This window comes from Barbus barbus (assembly GCF_936440315.1).
Source record: "Barbus barbus genome assembly, chromosome: 32".
In the NCBI taxonomy this organism is placed as follows: domain Eukaryota; kingdom Metazoa; phylum Chordata; class Actinopteri; order Cypriniformes; family Cyprinidae; genus Barbus; species Barbus barbus.
The window spans coordinates 8,511,621-8,530,267 of NC_136760.1; the positions used below are offsets into that span (position 1 = coordinate 8,511,621).

The 18,647-nt window shown below is 36.9% G+C and overlaps 1 protein-coding gene across 4 annotated transcripts in view; it reads right to left on the bottom strand.

Annotated features, from left to right (window-relative positions):
- LOC306852479 (supervillin-like) overlaps positions 1 to 18,647 on the bottom strand; it is a 151,086-nt gene that overhangs the window by 77,238 nt on the left and 55,201 nt on the right. For all 4 annotated transcript variants that reach the window (XM_079389350.1, XM_079389347.1, XM_079389349.1 and 1 more), the window contains one exon: positions 9,408 to 9,442. In XM_079389350.1, the coding sequence (XP_079245476.1) occupies positions 9,408 to 9,442 (35 nt within the window). The remainder of the gene's footprint in view (positions 1 to 9,407; positions 9,443 to 18,647) is intronic.

Below are 18,647 nucleotides of genomic sequence, written 5' to 3' on the forward strand. Positions count from 1 at the left end.
CATTTCAATTAAAACATGAGAAAACAGGATCACAAAATGTAATTTAAAAGGAATTCATATTGCTGTAAGTGTAGTATCTAATTTAAATTGAGTAAGTTTGTAATACTACATTTCTTGAAACATGTTTATTATTATATATATATATATATATATATATATATATTTTATTATTATATATATAATAATAATATATATTTATATATTATTATTATATATACAGTAGATAAACACTACTGTCCAAAAGTTTAGGGTTGGTAAGATTTTTTTTTTTTTTTTTTTTTTAGCAAAGTCTTGCATGCTTTCTAAGGCTTCGTTTATTTGATATTTATACAACAAAAACAGTGATATTGCGAAATATTACAATTTAAAAGTACAGTTTTCTAACATGTTATAATATATTCCTATAATAAAGCTAAATTTTCAACAGCCATTACTCCAGTCTTCAGTGTCGCATGATATTTCAGAATTTTTTCTAACATGCTTATTTGGTGATCTAGAAACCTTTCTTATATTTATCAAAAATGAAAACAGTTGTGCTGCTTATAAATGAATGAATGAATGAATAAATATATATATATAACATTTTCCCCCTTTTTTCAGGATTCCCCTCAGACCTTCTCTCTTGATGAGTGTACTCGAAATGTGTGTAACTCATTAGCATTCCTCATCCTCTAGCTGAACATTTCCATCAGTGCAAATAAAAGAAAATACTCACTTCCTCAAGATTTGTACACTGTAAAAAATGCAACTGCACATTTTCCAGTTTACGAAACCTTTTGAGTCTCATTTACTAAAAAATGCTATTTTCTTGTTCTTGAAACTACATAAAAACCCCTGTATTGCTGATTGCCACCGTTCTTGAGGTTAGTGTGTCTAGTTTTGAGGCCTAGAGTATGTTCAACCACTTTTGTGTGTTTTCTGGATATCTTAGTCTTGTAAGTTATCTTATAAACAAAGACAATGTTGTCTACTTATTTGACTAACTTATCCCATTAATGTTTGTCATTTGTAAACAAGTAAAAAAAGCTCACAGAACATAATTTGTGACACATTGGAAAAGCAATACAAGTCTTTTTAATTAACAAAACGGTTAGTTTAACAAATAAGAGACATGTGACTTTACTCAGTGACTTGGGTTGAGTGAACAACTTGGTCCAGAGTTGAGTAAATTAAAAAAGTCTGTGCAGCAAGTTGCCTTGAAATTTTAAGTTGTCAACTTGAAAATTTTTTACAATGTAAAAGCTTAAAAAGAGGACAAAACTCCCATGGAACAGAAAAATGAGTGATTGCACACTTCAGAATCTCAATGGACATAGTCCGTCATGCAGGAGTCTTTCACTTACTATATCATAAGCAAAAATCTTACTTATTTGGTATACTGCTTTTTTCGATACTGTGCAATAGGAAAGTACACATATTCAGAAACAGGGTCACTTGGAAGAGACTGCATTTATTTAATTAGGATAAATAATCAGGGGCAAATGATTAATTAATTGAGATGATCATGATCACTGCCCTAGTGCAGTGATGTATTTTGTGTATCTTATTTTATAGTCCAGTATAACAGTAGGGGCAATCTGTGAGGTGCACAACACTGGGCATTTCTGCTGTTGAAACCTTTGTAAGTTTGACTTTCCTGTTTTTGTCTAAATGGTAACCAGACTGCTATCATGGCGTGGGTTGATTTTACAGTAAAATGGCAGATGAATTCACAGAAATGTCCAACTCCTCCAGAGACGTCAATGATGGGACAAATCCTAAAAATTTACACATTCAAATGAATGACCTCATCACAAAGCATTTTAAAGGAGGTCAGAGAGAGAACACACCAGAGAAGTTGTGACCAATCAAACCAACCCTTACAGCAGGGGTACTCAAATTACATAGCTTGGGGGCAAATTCAGATCTGGCAAAAGAAATCATACTTCATGTGGCTGAAAAAATGTGGTTGTTCTTACACGTAGCTGTGGTTGTTGGTTACTGTACGCAAACAATTTATATTAATCATTTAAACATTAAAAAAAAAAACATTAAAAACTGTAAACACTAAAAACAAAACAGGTCAATTTAGGCATCAAAATATTATAAAGTACGGAAAACTGATTTTCATTTTGAGCAAAAAATTATATGAAGTATCATTGCATTATTAGTGTTAATGCAGATTAACTTGAAAGTAATCTAAATGTAAAAATAAGCAGAAAAGAGCACTTAAAAATACCCAGCATCAGCCGATACACGCTACCATTCAAACATCTGGGGTCAGTAAAATTTTTATTTATTTATTTTAAGAAATTTATAATTTCATTCATCAAGGAGGACACATCACAGTTTCCACAAAAATATTACATTATATTATAAAAAAATCTCAGGTATGAATATTAACACCTATATTTCACTGCTGGTTATACCCTGTATAATTGTGTATGTGACAAATCTTGAATCTTAAAAATAAGAAATGATTCTTGAGATTAAAATCAGAATATTAGAATGACTTTTGAGAAATCATGTTACACCAAAGTCTGGAGTAACAACTACAGAAAATTAATTTGCCATAGAAATAAATTGCATTTAAAAATGCAATAGTATTAGTTCAAGTTCATTTTATTTGTATAGCACATTTACAACAGTCGCTAGGCTGACGAAAGTGCTTTACAGAAGAGCAAAATTATAAACACATAAACAGAAAGCAAACCAGATAAAAATAAGAACAACCCCTTTAAAAAGTACTGTATAACAGTAATCAATACACTAAGTCCCTATTTGTTTTCCTTAAAAACAGACAGAGAAGGGGCCAGTCTAATCTCTAAAGGCAGGGTATTCCAAAGTCGTGGCCCTGCCAAAGCAAATAATTCTATCCTACAGAAAAGCATTAAAAACGGCTAGATCTGATTAATTTTAGTCTCTTCTAGAAGAAAACAAACATAAACCCCGGTATTTATTCAATACAGTCACTAAATTAACAAAAAATAAAGCATCAACAGGTGTTGTGGCCTAATGGTTAGAGAGTTGGACTCATAATCCAAAGGTTGCAGGTTCGAGTCTCGGGCCGGCAGGGATTGTAGGTGGGGGGAGTGAATGTTCAGTGCTCTCTCCACCCTCAATACCATGACTGAGGTGCCCTTGAGCAAGGCACCGAACCCCCAACTGCTCCCCGGGCGCCGCAGCATAAATGGCTGCCCACTGCTCCGGGTGTGTGTTCACAGTGTGTGTGTGTGTTCACTGCTGTGTGTGTGCACGTTGGATGGGTTAAATGCAGAGCACGAATTCCGAGTATGGGTCATCATACTTGGCAGTATGTCACTTCACTCACTCACTTCACTTATAACTACTTTACTTCCAAGATCAGAGATTAAAATCTAACCATGCAGCCGTCAGCTACAGTATCGCATTATAGATCCCTCGAGGAACAATTCCACTCATTCTCTATTACAGGAGAGGAAGAATTGGATAAACTTGTTAAATCATCTAAAACAACAACATGTATGTTAGACCCTATTCCATCTAAACTACTAAAAGAGCTGCTTCCAGAAGTCATAGATCCTCTTTTGGCTATAATTAATTCATCATTGTCATTAGGATATGTCCCCAAAATCTTCAAATTGACTGTTATTAAGCCTCTCATTAAAAAAAACACAACTTGACCCCAAATATCTAGTTAATTACAGACCGATCTCAAATCTCCCTTTTCTGTCAAAGATACTAGAAAAAGTAGTATCCTCACAATAATATTCCTTCTTAGAGAAAAATGGCATCTGTGAGGAATTCCAGTCAGGATTTAGACTGTATCATAGTACTGAGACTGCTCTCATTAGAGTTACAAATGCCCTGCTTCTATCATTTGATCGTGGTTGTATCTCTTTATTAGTTCTACTGGATCTTAGTGCTGTGTTCGACACTATCGACCACAACATTCTTTTAAATAGACTAGAACACTTTGTTGGCATTAGTGGAAGTGCCTTAGCATGGTTCAAATCGTACTTATCTGAACGCCATCAGTTCGTAGCAGTGAATGAAGAGGTATCATATCGATCACAATTGCAGTATGGAGTACCTCAAGGCTCAGTACTAGGGCCGTTACTTTTCATGCTTTACATGTTACCCTTGGGAGATATTATCAGGAGACATGGTGTTAGCTTTCACTGTTATGCTGATGATACTCAGCTCTATATTTCTTCACGGCCCGGTGAAACACACCAAATTGAAAAACTAACGGAATGCATAGTTGATATAAAAAACTGGAGGATGAGTAACTTCTTACTGAAAAAACAGAGGTGTTAATTATTGGACCTAAAAACCCCACATGTAATAACCTAGAACACTATCTAACACTTGACGGCTGCTCTGTCAATTCTTCTTCATCAGTTAGGAACCTAGGTGTGCTGTTTGATAGCAATCTTTCGTTTGAAAGCCATGTTTCTAGCATCTGTAAAACTGCGTATCTAAATTGCGACCTATGCTCTCAACGTCAAATGCAGAAATGCTAATTCATGCGTTTATGACCTCAAGGTTAGACTATTGTAATGCTTTACTGGGTGGTTGTTCTGCACGCTTGATCAACAAACTACAGTTGGTCCAAAATGCAGCAGCTAGAGTCCTTACTAGAACCAGGAAGTATGACCATATTAGCCTGGTTCTGTCAACACTGCTCTGGCTCCCTATCAAACATCGTATAGATTTTAAAATCTTGTTTATTACTTATAAAGTCCTGAATGGCTTAGCTCCTCAGTACTTGAGCAAGCTCTTATCACATTATAGTCCTCCACATCCGCTGCGTTCTCAAAACTCTGGCCATTTGATAATGCCTAGAATGTCTTAATCGACTGCGGGCGGCAGATCCTTTTCCTATTTAGCACCCAAACTCTGGAACAATCTACCTAACACTGTTCCGGAGGCAGACACACTCTGTCAGTTTAAATCTAGATTAAAGACACTTTTCTTTAACCTGGCTTACACATTACACACTAATACACTTCTATTATTAAAATCCGTTAAAGGATTGTTAGGCTGCATTAACTAGACCAACCGGAACCGGGAACACTCCTCATAACACACAATGTACTCGTTACATCGCAAGAAGAATGGTATCTACGCTAATATTTGTCTGTTTCTTTCTTATTCTGTTTCTCAGTCCGTGTCCGGATCAGATGGTTGATCGGCGCCGGGAGATGATGTCTGTGGGCCCTGATTGTCGGCGGAGGCCGGACACCTGGATGAGCCCCGGGGACATATCCCCAGTGAAGACCTAGACTTAAAATACAATAAAACTAAAAATAAAACAAATAACTAAAAATATTCTAAAATACCTAACTATATAATACTATTATGGTTAGAAATTGCAACAATATAAAAATAGAAATATAATACATTTATACATTTAAAATTTGAAATAAAACAATAAGTAAATAATAAATAAACAATAATATCCTGGCCAGAGGAGAACTGGCCCCCCGACTGAGCCTGGTTTTTCCCAAGGTTTTTTTTCTCCATTCTGTCACAGATGGAGTTTTCGTTCCTTGCCGCTGTCACCTCTGGCTTGCTCAGTTGGGGACACTTAATTTCTAGCGATTATCGTCAATTTGATTTCACAGATACTATTTAAACTAAACTGAGCTAGACAATGACATCTCTGAATTCAATAATGAAATGCCTTTAACTGAAAATTGAGTGTTTAATCTTATTATTATACATTACTGACACTCTATTCTCCAATTTGATACTGTTAAGTGCCTTGACACAATCTGTATTGTTAAAAGTGCTACATAAATAAAGGTGAATTGACTATTTATCCTGAAAGACTCACTCATTTGAGCTGTTGGGGTTATTCACAGCCTGCTGTAGGGGTGACCCCGAATAGCTGACTCGATGCTTCGATAAGACTCCCAATCTCACAGTATTCGCGGGTGTTATGATCATGATCATAAATGGGGGTTCTCAAATCTTTGATTTCACAAAAAACTACCAGTTTTCTCCCAATAAGTTAATATACAGCCTATTAAAATAATGCTGTAAATAAGAATATGAAAAGAAAGAAGCTTCAAATAAATATTTTAACGTGCATGAATAAATTTAAGGAGGGATTTAAATCTTTAACAAGACTCAAATTGACACAGGCATGTGAAAAACTGGATTTTTTAGATCAGGTAGGGTACAACTTGCCGATTTCAAAATATTTCAGCTGGTTTGTGTGTATATCATATATATATTATTTATCTCGTATAAGATGCATTTGAGTTACGCTGCAGTAAAGCGCTTCATTGTAGTATAGGGTGATTATTTCTTCAGCGCGCGCAGGACTAACAACAATGAACGCAAAATATTAATAACTATGACTGGGACTATCATATACATAACATTATAACGAGAACACAATAAAACGCTGTGGAGTTTTAGAGTTTAGCTGCCGTGTTTCTGCACGTTGTTGAGTGAAGAACACGTCCACAAAAGGAGTTCATTCAGAGTCACGCAGACACGTTCACTTCTGCATTTGCGGCATTTTGTGCAGATAGCCTATAAGTCGTAATATAATGTTATGTTGTATAAGCAATGAAGTGTATTCTATATAAGATAATTGATGAGTTAAATCCCATTGATTAAAAACCTTCTATCAAAAGCTTCATTCTACTGGTCATCTTCAGCGTGCGCAGCTCAAAACAGAAATGCAGAACATTAATAACTGTCATATACATAACGTTATAATGAGAGCACTATTGCAAGTCGTCCATTACACATTTTCCCTGTGTGTTAACGTCAGTAATTATGACTGTGTCTGACTGGACTCTTGGTAATGTATTTTGCCCCGCCCCCAAACATATGATTTGAGTCGAATATTGGCAAGATTTGAAAATTCCGATTCGACTATGAAAATCCTTAGTCAGGAACACCCCTAGTCTGCTGATAGCAATTTGTTAATACTCCCATAATTTGCACAAAGCATCATGGGGTGTAGGAAGTAGGTAGATAGAGTAGCTCCTAAACTTGGCACAGTTGAGTGATGTTGATTGTGAAAAAATTCAAAGTGCTCAAATAAAAATGAGTGGGAACAGTAAATGCATCTTAGCTGACAACCTCTGACTGAATCGCTGAAAACACACTTTGTACCCTGACAACTTATCTCCAGGTTTCCAGGGTATAAATTCTTGGTAGTTCAGACCTATTATTAGATTTTTTGGACACACTTTATATTAGGTGGCCTTACTATGCACTTACATCAAAAAATAAGTACAATGTACTTATTGTGGTCATATTGTATTTCAAAACACTTTTGCTGCTATTGAGGTGGGATATGGTTAATGTTGGTGACAGGTTTGGTGGTATGGGTAGGTTTAAGGGTGGGTTAAGGTGTAAGGGATGGGTCAACAGTGTAATTACAGTCAGGTCCATAAATATTGGGACACCGACACAATTCTAACATTTTTGGCTCTATACACCACCACAATGGATTTCAAATGAACAAGATGTGCTTTAACTGCAGACTGTCATGCATGCTTTATTTTGAGGGTATTTACATCCAAATCAGGTGAACGGTGTAGGAATTACAACAGTTTGCATATGTGCCTCCCACTTGTTAAGGGACCAAAAGTAATGGGACAATTGGCTTCTCAGCTGTTCCATGGCCAGGTGTGTGTTATTCCCTCATTATCCCAATTACAATGAGCAGATAAAAGGTCCAGAGTTCATTTGAAGTGTGCTATTTGCATTTGGAATCTGTTGCTGTCAACTGTCAAGATGAGATCCAAAGAGCTGTCACTATCAGTGAAGCAAGACATCATTAGGCTGAAAAAACAAAACAAACCCATCAGAGAGATAGCAAAAACATTAGGCGTGGCCAAAACAACTGTTTGGAACATTCTTAAAAAGAAGGAAAGCACCGGTGAGCTCAGCAACACCAAAAGACCCAGAAGACCACGGAAAACAACTGTCGTGGATGACCGAAGAATTCTTTCCCTGGTGAAGAAAACACCCTTCACAACAGTTGGCCAGATCAAGAACACTCTCCAGGAGGTAGGTGTATGTGTGTCAAAGTCAACAATCAAGAGAAGACTTCACCAGAGTGAATACAGAGGGTTCACCACAAGATGTAAACCATTGGTGAGCCTCAAAAACAGGAAGGCCAGATTAGAGTTTGCCAAACGACATCTAAAAAAGCCTTCACAGTTCTGGAACAACATCCTATGGACAGATGAGACCAAGATCAACTTGTACCAGAGTGATGGGAAGAGAAGAGTATGGAGAAGGAAAGGAACTGCTCATGAACCTAAGCATACCACCTCATCAGTGAAGCATGGTGGTGGTAGTGTCATGGCGTGGGCATGTATGGCTGCCAGTGGAACTGGTTCTCTTGTATTTATTGATGATGTGACTGCTGACAAAAGCAGCAGGATGAATTCTGAAGTGTTTCGGGCAATATTATCTGCTCATATTCAGCCAAATGCTTCAGAACTCACTGGACGGCGCTTCACAGTGCAGATGGACAATGACCCAAAGCATACTGCAAAAGCAAGAGTTTTTTAAGGGAAAGAAGTGGACTGTTATGCAATGGCCAAGTCAATCACCTGACCTGAATCCGATTGAGCATGTATTTCACTTGCTGAAGACAAAACTGAAGGGAAAATGCCGCAAGAACAAGCAGGAACTGAAGACGGTTGCAGTAGAGGCCTGGCAGAGCATCACCAGGGATGAAACCCAGCGTCTGGTGATGTCTATGCGTTCCAGACTTCAGGCTGTAATTGACTGCAAAGGATTTGCAACCAAGTATTAAAAAGTGAAAGTTTGATTTATGATTATTCTGTCCCATTACTTTTGGTCCCTTAACAAGTGGGAGGCACATATGCAAACTGTTGTAATTCCTACACCGTTCACCTGATTTGGATGTAAATACCCTCAAATTAAAGCTGACAGTCTGCAGTTAAAGCACATCTTGTTCGTTTCATTTGAAATCCATTGTGGTGGTGTATAGAGCCAAACATGTTAGAATTGTGTCGATGTCCCAATATTTATGGACCTGACTGTATAAATGTAATTACATAAATTAATTACAGATATAATTACATAGGTTTTTTTTTTTAAATATATACGTACAATGTAAAAACATGCATGTACACAATAAGTGCATTGTATCAAATTATTAATTTCAATGTAAGAACATAGTAGTTAAGGCCACCTAATGTAAAGTGGGACCGATTTTTTGCCCCCAGTCATTTTAGTTGAAATGTCCTGAACCAGAATCAGTGACATTTAAATTGCAGTAAACTAGTTTGGAAAAAAGGTGGATTCATGTACTACTACAATGTAATGAGTCCAAAAACTGTGCTTTTTAAAAAAGTGAGTGTGTGGCACAATGGAGGCAAGAGAAATGAATTCTGTGTTTCATAAAGGGGCTCATTGAAATCATTGAAAGGAAGACTTACCTTGTGGATTCTGGGCTTCTTCTGCTTCCAGTAAACTGTGTGTGAGAGAGAGAGGAAGGCAATGACTAATAAGTTTATGGATGAATAACCACACAAAAAAATGGCACAGCTTCACCTTAAAACCCTTTCTCTGCTTTTCCGCCCCTCACGGCACTTTGATTGTCCTGCTTAAGTCAGATAAGGATGGGTTCTCAGTGATAGATAAAAACATCACCGTAAAAAAGTTGACCTAACTCAAAAAAATAAGGCAACCTATTGCACTTAACTTAAAAGATCGCAACTGACAACGTAAAGGATTTAGTTCATCTAGGTTAATTAATAAAAGTCAGTCTACTGAGTGTTAAAAGATCTGTCAGAGCATCTTAAGTTTTTTTAAGCATTTAGCAATGCTAATATTTTTTAACAATCCTCTTTATTTTAGATATGTTTATTTTCAAAGCCTTCTACATAATATGGGTTGTATTTACCTCTTAAAACTAAAGGCAAACATTTATGCTGATAGACAAATGTATTAAACAAGTTGCACTGAGATGCACATATACAGTACCTCAGCACACAATTCTCAACCATGGTGAGGATCAACAATTTTTAAATCAGTAATAACATGAACTCTGATCCACATGAGAGCTAACTGATATTGACAACAGCAGCAGCAGCGTAAATTAAGCCAGTAAAATTTAAAACAATGATATTATTTTAATAATAATTAACAAAATGTTTTCAAGCTCAATGCATGCTGGGAACCTGTACAATATTGTTCAATGTAAAATTGTTTGTTCAGATTTGTTTGTTCAGAAAATTTGGGTATGTTGTTAACAAATACATGAATATCTAAGTAAGGGAAACAAAACAGAGTATATTTGTTCAGTTCACACAAAAAATTAAACTGACTTCTAAAAATTCTTTATTCAGGCTACTTCTTTACATTGGTTAGCAGAACTTTTCGAAAGCTGGATTTTTTTTTTTACAGTGTGATGAAGCATACACCAACACGATAAATGTTGCCCATGACGAGAAAAAAAATCAGCAAAAATATTGAATAGTCATACTGCATTACACAGACTTTTGTGCAACCCAATGCTCTCTAGAATGAATGTCCCACCCACTGATAACACCAATAGCTAAACAGCAAGTCTAGAGGTGTGCTCCATGTTCCTGTAAGTGGAAGTGAAGTAGACTTCATAGGGTATTTCACCATTTTAAGTGAATTTCCATTCAGAAAGGCACTTCAGATGACACAGGGAAATACACAAAATACATTTTTTTCACTTAGTTTAGTACTTTAAAATACAATTTATATAAATTAAATTGATAATATATTTATATGCATATAAATGGATATACTGTAGTGTAAATACTTGGTGCGATTATTTTGTATTTGTACATACAAGATAAAATCTCACAAAAAAAAAAAAAAAATCCACCCAATTCACAACACATGCATACAATTTTTTTTCTTTACCTTGTAATGTTACCGAATCTGGAGTATTCTAAATGAGCAACTCCATGCCCCTAAGGTTATAAGTTTGCATAAAATGCACCCAAACCATCTCCATAAGGGACGTCCACACAACCTTTTACTAACAGCCTTTCATCACTTTCAGCAAACAAATTACTCTCTCGGATAATGTGCAGCAAGACCCTCAAGCAATGCCAAATGCTCCATCCTCAAACACAATAAACACCTTTAATACTAATAATAAAATTTTCATCTTAACACGAATATAAGGCCACCCGGAGTGCCTTTTAAATATGTGTGACTTTAGTTGTCCTAGATTTTTTGCTTTGTTTTGTAAATTTACAAGATACAAATATTTTTGGTGAATCATGGTTTGTTTGTGAAAATGTTTGCACACATTTCATGCAAATTTGTGCATATGCATGCTTGTTTGTAAATATCTTAAAGGGGTGGTATTGTGATTCACTTTTTTAACTTTAGTGTGTAATGTTGCTGTTTGAACATACAATATCTGCAAAGATACGACGCTGAAAGTTCAATGCAAATGGAGATATTGTCTTTTAAAATTATGGCAGTTTAATGCCTACATCTATGGGACTACAAGCTTCTTCACTGGTGAATCAATATCGGGTGCCATGGTTGAATCAACGTTGAATTATGTTTTGACTTTGCAAATTGAATCAATGTTGATATTGTGACGTTGCGTGTCAACTTTTTCACGATATTCTAATTTTTTGAGATGCACCTGTAGGTGTTAATTTTGCAAGTTGAATCAACGTTGATAACGCAATGTTGTTTCACCATCTTACCTTTCAACACTGAATACACAACTATACGTTCAATTAGAACCTATAGCATTTAGGCCAAACACGTTTTAACACTGTACATACACGTTAAAAATCAAATGACTGGCAGCAATGGCTTTACAATCAACTTCAATAAACACACTGCTCAATATTGTAAAATAACAGTTTTATTTTGGAACCATACTGTATAAAACGGATTAAAATAATCTTAAACTTTAGTTTGCAGCATTTGTGCTTGGATGTATTGTTAAAAACCTGTAGAAGAACTGGCAGCAATGGCTTTACAATCAACTTCAATAAACTAACACATGCTCAATATTGTAAAACAACTGTTTTATTTTGGAAACATACTGTATAAAACAGATGAAAATAACTTAACTTTAGCTTGCAGCGTTTGTGCTTGGATGTACTGTTAAACCCAAACATTAAATATTGTATTTGGATTATTCTAGATATTAAATAAAGACATATTAGCATGCATATTTTCGCTGCACTTGCAAGGGAAACACTGTGTACTTTTTATTTTTTTGACTGAAACCAGTTGATCTTTTATTTTGGTGGAAAACTTTAGTTTCTGTGAAAACGTAATTTTATTAATGTGTCTCATTACAACAGATTTGTAGATTTGTGCAGTGAAAATGTGTAGAAAAGTTTGAGAATGGAACCTGCAACATGTTGGTGGTAAAGGCGGTACTGAATTTGATAGAGACTGTTGCCTTGAAATTCTTTGTGTAGGAAAAATCCTGCCTTAAATGAAATGCATTTAATATTTTAAGTAGAAATGTTTCTTCAAATTCTGATAAAATGTTAGAACCAACAGCCTTGTGCATATAGCGTGGTTGTGCTTTGGGTGACCCTTGAAAGTGTCCCAGCTCTAGGTCCTTTTTGATGCCGTCCCCTCCTCTCGATCACACTTGTGCACTCTCTGTGCTGTCCTGTATAAATAAAAATAATAATAACCATAATAACCATAAATAAATATTCATAAAATAAAACTTTGGTATTGTGAATATCTTTAACTGAAAACTGATTGCAAAACAAATCACATCAAATATTTTCACTTTACAGTTCAATGACAGTGGCGTTGGAAATAAAGTGCACAAAACTATTCATTAAACACTTATTTAAAGGTGCCATAGAATGGAAAACTGTATTTACCTTGGCATAGTTAAATAATAACAGTTCTGTATATGGAAATGACATACCGTGAGGCCATAGTCAAACACCATAGTTTCCTCCTTCTTATGTAAATCTAATCAGTAAAAATGACCACTGAAAAACAGGCGAATCAGAACATAACACCGAGGTATTGTAAATAAACAAGCGCGGCCAACAGCGAAAATGGCAGGCCATGGAAATAAATGTTATGTTCCAGGCTGTGCAGGGGGTGTGATGTGCAGGGATGGGTTGGTGTCTGTATTCAGAAAGGCACGGAAAGCAAATAACGTGTTCTACTAAAATAACACGAGCCACTAAAGCGACATGGCTAGCTCCTTGCTAGCGGTAGCCTGTTACACTGCAGTACATAAGATTTCACTTAAACAGAGTAAGGAGAGATGAGGATGATGGCGAATGATTTACAGATCCTGAGTACCACTGACAAGCATCTGATCCTGTAAAATGTGTGGCAAGTACGGCCGCTCCATAGTATAAACAGAGTTTGTGCAATCGCGAATCTCGAAAGTGAAAGTGAAACTATAATGCGATCGACCGATCATTCAAAAGCCGTTTCAATGCCCGCGCATTAATAGTGGCTCCCTGATGCCTGCATTTTATATACAGTATAATTACCCAATGATATAACTGCGAAAGTATTGAAATATATATGTTCCTCCCTGTGTTTCCTTCTTGCTGTGAACTACTGAAATGAACCGCACTGTGAAACAGCCAATCAGAGCAGAGCTCATTATTATTCATGACACTGCCAAATAAGCCAATAACAGACCATTTCATTCTAGGGAGAAATCCTAGGGTTGTAAATGGACATGTAAAATCGTTTCTGGAGATTTTTTACCCTTACCTAAGCCACATACCTTTTATGTAGATATCAGACACCAATTTAAAATACTGTATCAATGTATTCCATGGCACCTTTAATGCATTCACATGAAAGTTTACAATATTAAGCAATTATTCACAAGCAGTTTTTCAGTCCCCAGTTAACTGGTTTAATCAGAATCCTAACTATACAGTGTAAAACAAGTAACATCAAATTAAGTATTCTAAAAATTATTATTTTTTTTAATTAAAATCACTGGACTATAAAAAACAAGATGTTTCGTTGTCTATCCATCTTCATTAGTTGTAAAAACAGGAAATAACTAGTAAATATATCCACAAATGTCACATGATCAACAGACCTATAGGAGATCATATGACTACTAGATTAAATGTGTAACACATGCCAGAGTAGATGGTGCCGCTCCTACTCTCTGAACAGAGCACCCCAATCTATCTTTGCAGCGTCGTGGCTGTCTATGGAGAAGCAACAACCCATATATCGGAAATTGCATTTTCATCTATACCCTGGTGAAAGCCAGTGGTGGTCAGTAATGAAGTAAAACTTCTTTGTTACTGTACTTAAGTAAATTTTTCAAGTATCTGTACTTTACTGGAGTAGTTTTATTTTGAGCAACTTAATTTTACTGCACTACATTCCAAAGCATAAGATCGTACTTTTTACTTCACTACATTTCATAAAACATATTGTTACTCCTTATAATCTTTTTCAATGATTATAATTATAATATTTTTTTTATAATATTATATTATTACATTTTTCACGAATTGGAATGATCCGATTGCAGCTGTTCTCGAGTCGATAACTCACTGATTCAAATGATCCGTTTAGAGCGAGTCTCCAGTGAACTGAACTCACAAGTAAACACTGGAGATCTTGTGAGCGCCCGCGCACGCAACTGATGCTGCTAAAAGTAAGTTACTAATGTCGAATTTTAGGATTAATTATTGTAACTGAAAATCATATTTAAGTCAAAACTGTCAGTTGTTTGAGAACTAAATCTGCTACACAGGGTGATCTATTTAAGCCCACTGAAATGCTTGAATGCACACAGATCAATGTCAGTGTCTCTATGTTTTAGGTCAAAAAACAAAACATTAAAATAACACAGATTAAATCAAATAACTCATGCACGTTCATATTCCCCGCTGCTGTAAAGTTAGCAGTTTTATTAAATTGCTATGCATTTAGCCCTATGTGACGTCTGTTTTTATATTGTTTATCAACAGTACAAATTGTTATATTGTTTAGATCGAGCCGAGCAGACAGATATGAATGTTTACTCATAACCATACTGAAAATAAGTAAATATTGTTAGCTAATGCTAACTGTCTAGCTAACAAGCTTGCTGGTGCTAAGTTGAGGGAATTTTTTTATATAAAGTATTTATAAAATATTTTTATTCAGCCACCTAGATAGATTCCATCTGATGTAAAAAGAAAGGATGTGATGTTCAGAACACAGTAACTACAGTAATTATCAAAGTGTGAAGTGATGCCCTCTTGGGGTATTTGGCCAGGGGTGTTTTTACACCACAGACAAGGTTTCAGAAGAAAAAAATTAAAATATGATTATATTTTCCTTAAAATGTTCTTCCTAACTTCAGGCCTAATTTTCATGTCATATACAGGTCCTTTTCAAAAAATTTGCATATTGTGATAAAGTTCATTATTTTCTGTAATGTACTGATAAACATTAGACTTTCACATATTTTAGATTCATTACAACACAACTGAAGTAGTTCAAGCCTTTTATGGTTTTAATATTGATGATTTTGGCATCTCAAAAAATTTGCATATTTCATCCGACCAATAAAAGAAAAGGGTTTTTAATACAAAAAAAGTCAACCTTCAAATAATTATGTTCAGTTATGCACGCAATACTTGGTCGGGAATCCTTTTGCAGAAATGACTGCTTCAATGCGGCGTGGCATGGAGGCAATCAGCCTGTGGCACTGCTGAGGTGTTATGGAGGCCCAGGATGCTTCGATAGCGGCCTTAAGCTCATCCAGAGTGTTGGGTCTTGCGTCTCTCAACTTTCTCTTCACAATATCCCACAGATTCTCTATGGATCTTCAGGTCAGGAGAGTTGGCAGGCCAATTGAGCACAGTAATACCATGGTCAGTAAACCATTTACCAGTGGTTTTGGCACTGTGAGCAGGTGCCAGGTCGTGCTGAAAAATGAAATCATCTCCATAAAGCTTTTCAACAGATGGAAGCATGAAGTGCTCCAAAATCTCCTGATAGCTAGCTGCATTGACCCTGCCCTTGATAAAACACAGTGGACCAACACCAGCAGCTGACATGGCACCCCAGACCATCACTGACTGTGGGTACTTGACACTGGACTTCAGGCATTTTGGCATTTCCCTCTCCCCAGTCTTCCTCCAGACTCTGGCACCTTGATTTCCGAATGACATGCAAAATTTGCTTTCATCCGAAAAAAGTACTTTGGACCACTGAGCAACAGTCCAGTGCTGCTTCTCTGTTCAAAAGTGGCTTGACCTGGGGAATGCGGCACCTGTAGCCCATTTCCTGCACACGCCTGTACACGGTGGCTCTGGATGTTTCTACTCCAGACTCAGTCCACTGCTTCCGCAGGTCCCCCAAGGTCTGGAATCGGTCCTTCTCCACAATCTTCCTCAGGGTCCGGTCACCTCTTCTCGTTGTGCTGTGTTTTCTGCCACACTTTTTCCTTCCCACAGACTTCCCACTGAGGTGCCTTGATACAGCACTCTGGGAACAGCCTATTCGTTCAGAAATTTCTTTCTGTGTCTTACCCTCTTGCTTGAGGGTGTCAATGATGGCCTTCTGGACAGCAGTCAGGTCGGCAGTCTTACCCATGATTGCGGTTTTGAGTAATGAACCAGGCTGGGAGTTTTTAAAAGCCTCAGGAATCTTTTGCAGGTGTTTAGAGTTAATTAGTTGACTCAGATGATTAGGTTAATAGCTCGTTTAGAGAACCTTTTCATGATATGCTAATTGTTTGAGATAGGAATTTTGGGTTTTCATGAGCTGTATGCCAAAATCATCAATATTAAAACAATAAAAGGCTTGAACTACTTCAGTTGTGTTGTAATGAATCTAAAATATATGAAAGTCTAATGTTTATCAGTACATTACAGAAAATAATGAACTTTATCACAATATGCTAATTTTTTTAAAAGGACCTGTATAACTGACGTTCTGCAAAACACTTTTTTTCTTACTGGGGAAAATTAGACGGTCAAATCTGTTTTCTCTCAGGTACATCGCAGTGTAAGCTTCACAGTGAACATCACTACATCACTCTTATCAACGTAGTCCATATCAACAACAAATATATATCTTGACTCCATATAGTGGTCATTTTGGGAAAATTACAGGTATTTTGGGCAGTAGGATTATAAAAATGTGCTAAAATTAAAATTGCAAAATCAATCTATCAGTACTTTTTTACTTAAGTACATAAAAAAAATGAGTACTTTTGTACTTTCACTCGAGTAAAATTTAAAAAGCAGTACTTTGACTTTTACTGGAGTAATATTTTAGTATACGTATCTGTACTTTTACTCAAGTACTTGATCTGTGTACTTTGTCCACCACTGGTGAAAGCACTCCTTGTATATATGGATTACCAAAAATACATAAGGCGGGTGTTCCACTCAGACCAGTGGTGAGTAGTATTAATTCGGTTACTTACAATGTGGCTAAATATTTGTCCATGGTTTTGAAACTGTTGTTGGGTTAGACGGAATGGCATATACAGAACTAAGGATTTCGTTTATAAAAGCAAAGGATTCGGAGCAAAGTCTCTTTAAGACAAGTCATGTCGCTCTGCAGCCATCTTTGAAATACCTCTCGGGCATGCAAGTGCAGATCCAATCTCTTTGAATGGGGAAACATATTTGAAATCACCAAAGAAATCTGACAACAACTGTATCATAAATGTTGTTTCTTATGCTCAAATAGCGTTATAAAAAGCTTGTTTTTCAGGCTAGATCAGCCAGTGCGCATGCGCAGTCCTGAGTGCACATCTCAGAACGTTGACGGTTTCTATAGCAACCGGGTTCTAACGGCAGTTGCAGTGAATGGCGGCATTTTCCTCACACCGGAATATAAACAAAGGCTCGTTCAGGATCCTCCGGTGCTGAGAGTAGTGACGCGCTGGTCCTCCCACTCAGAGGCTATGCTGCAGACGACTCTTGATGATGTCGACTGGGACATGTTCCGGGTGAGTTCTTCTGACGACAGCGAGTTCACGGATGTAGCATTAAGCTTTGTAAACATGCTAACCGAGCAAGCTACAGAAACAATAACTATAAGACATTCTCTAACCAGAAACCGTGGGTGGACAGAACTATCCGTGCTGCGGTTAACACACGCGCTGCAGCTTATAATGAGGCTCTTCTGACCGGGAATATGAGCGAGTACAAAGCATCGTGCTATGCTCTCCAACGCGCAGTAAGAGCCGCTAAACACAGATATTCGAATATTCGAATGCAATGGTGGTAGCGCGTCTCTGCCGTCCAGCGCATCAGGAAGCAGCAGGCAGAGCAGCGATGATCCTGTAATCACCGTGTCGAAGGATGAGGTTCGGAGGGCGCTAAAGAAAGTGAACGTCAGCAAAGCAGCCGGACCTGATGGGATAACCGGCCGTGTTCTGAGGTCCTGCGCTGATCAGCTCGCTGGTTTGTTCACTTCCATCTTTAATGAGTCCCTTGCTACCTCCGTGGTTCCCACCTCATTCAAAAAATCTGTCATAATCCCTGTGCCAAAGAACAATATACCCTCTTGCCTGAATGACTATCGCCCAGTTGCCCTCACATCTATAGTCATGAAGGTTTTTGAGAGACTTGTAAAGAGCCACATCTGCTCCTCCATCCCTGATACTTTGGACCCTCTTCAGTTTGCCTATCGCCCAAATAGATCCACTGACGATGCCATCTCTCACGTCCTCCACTCTTCCCTCACAC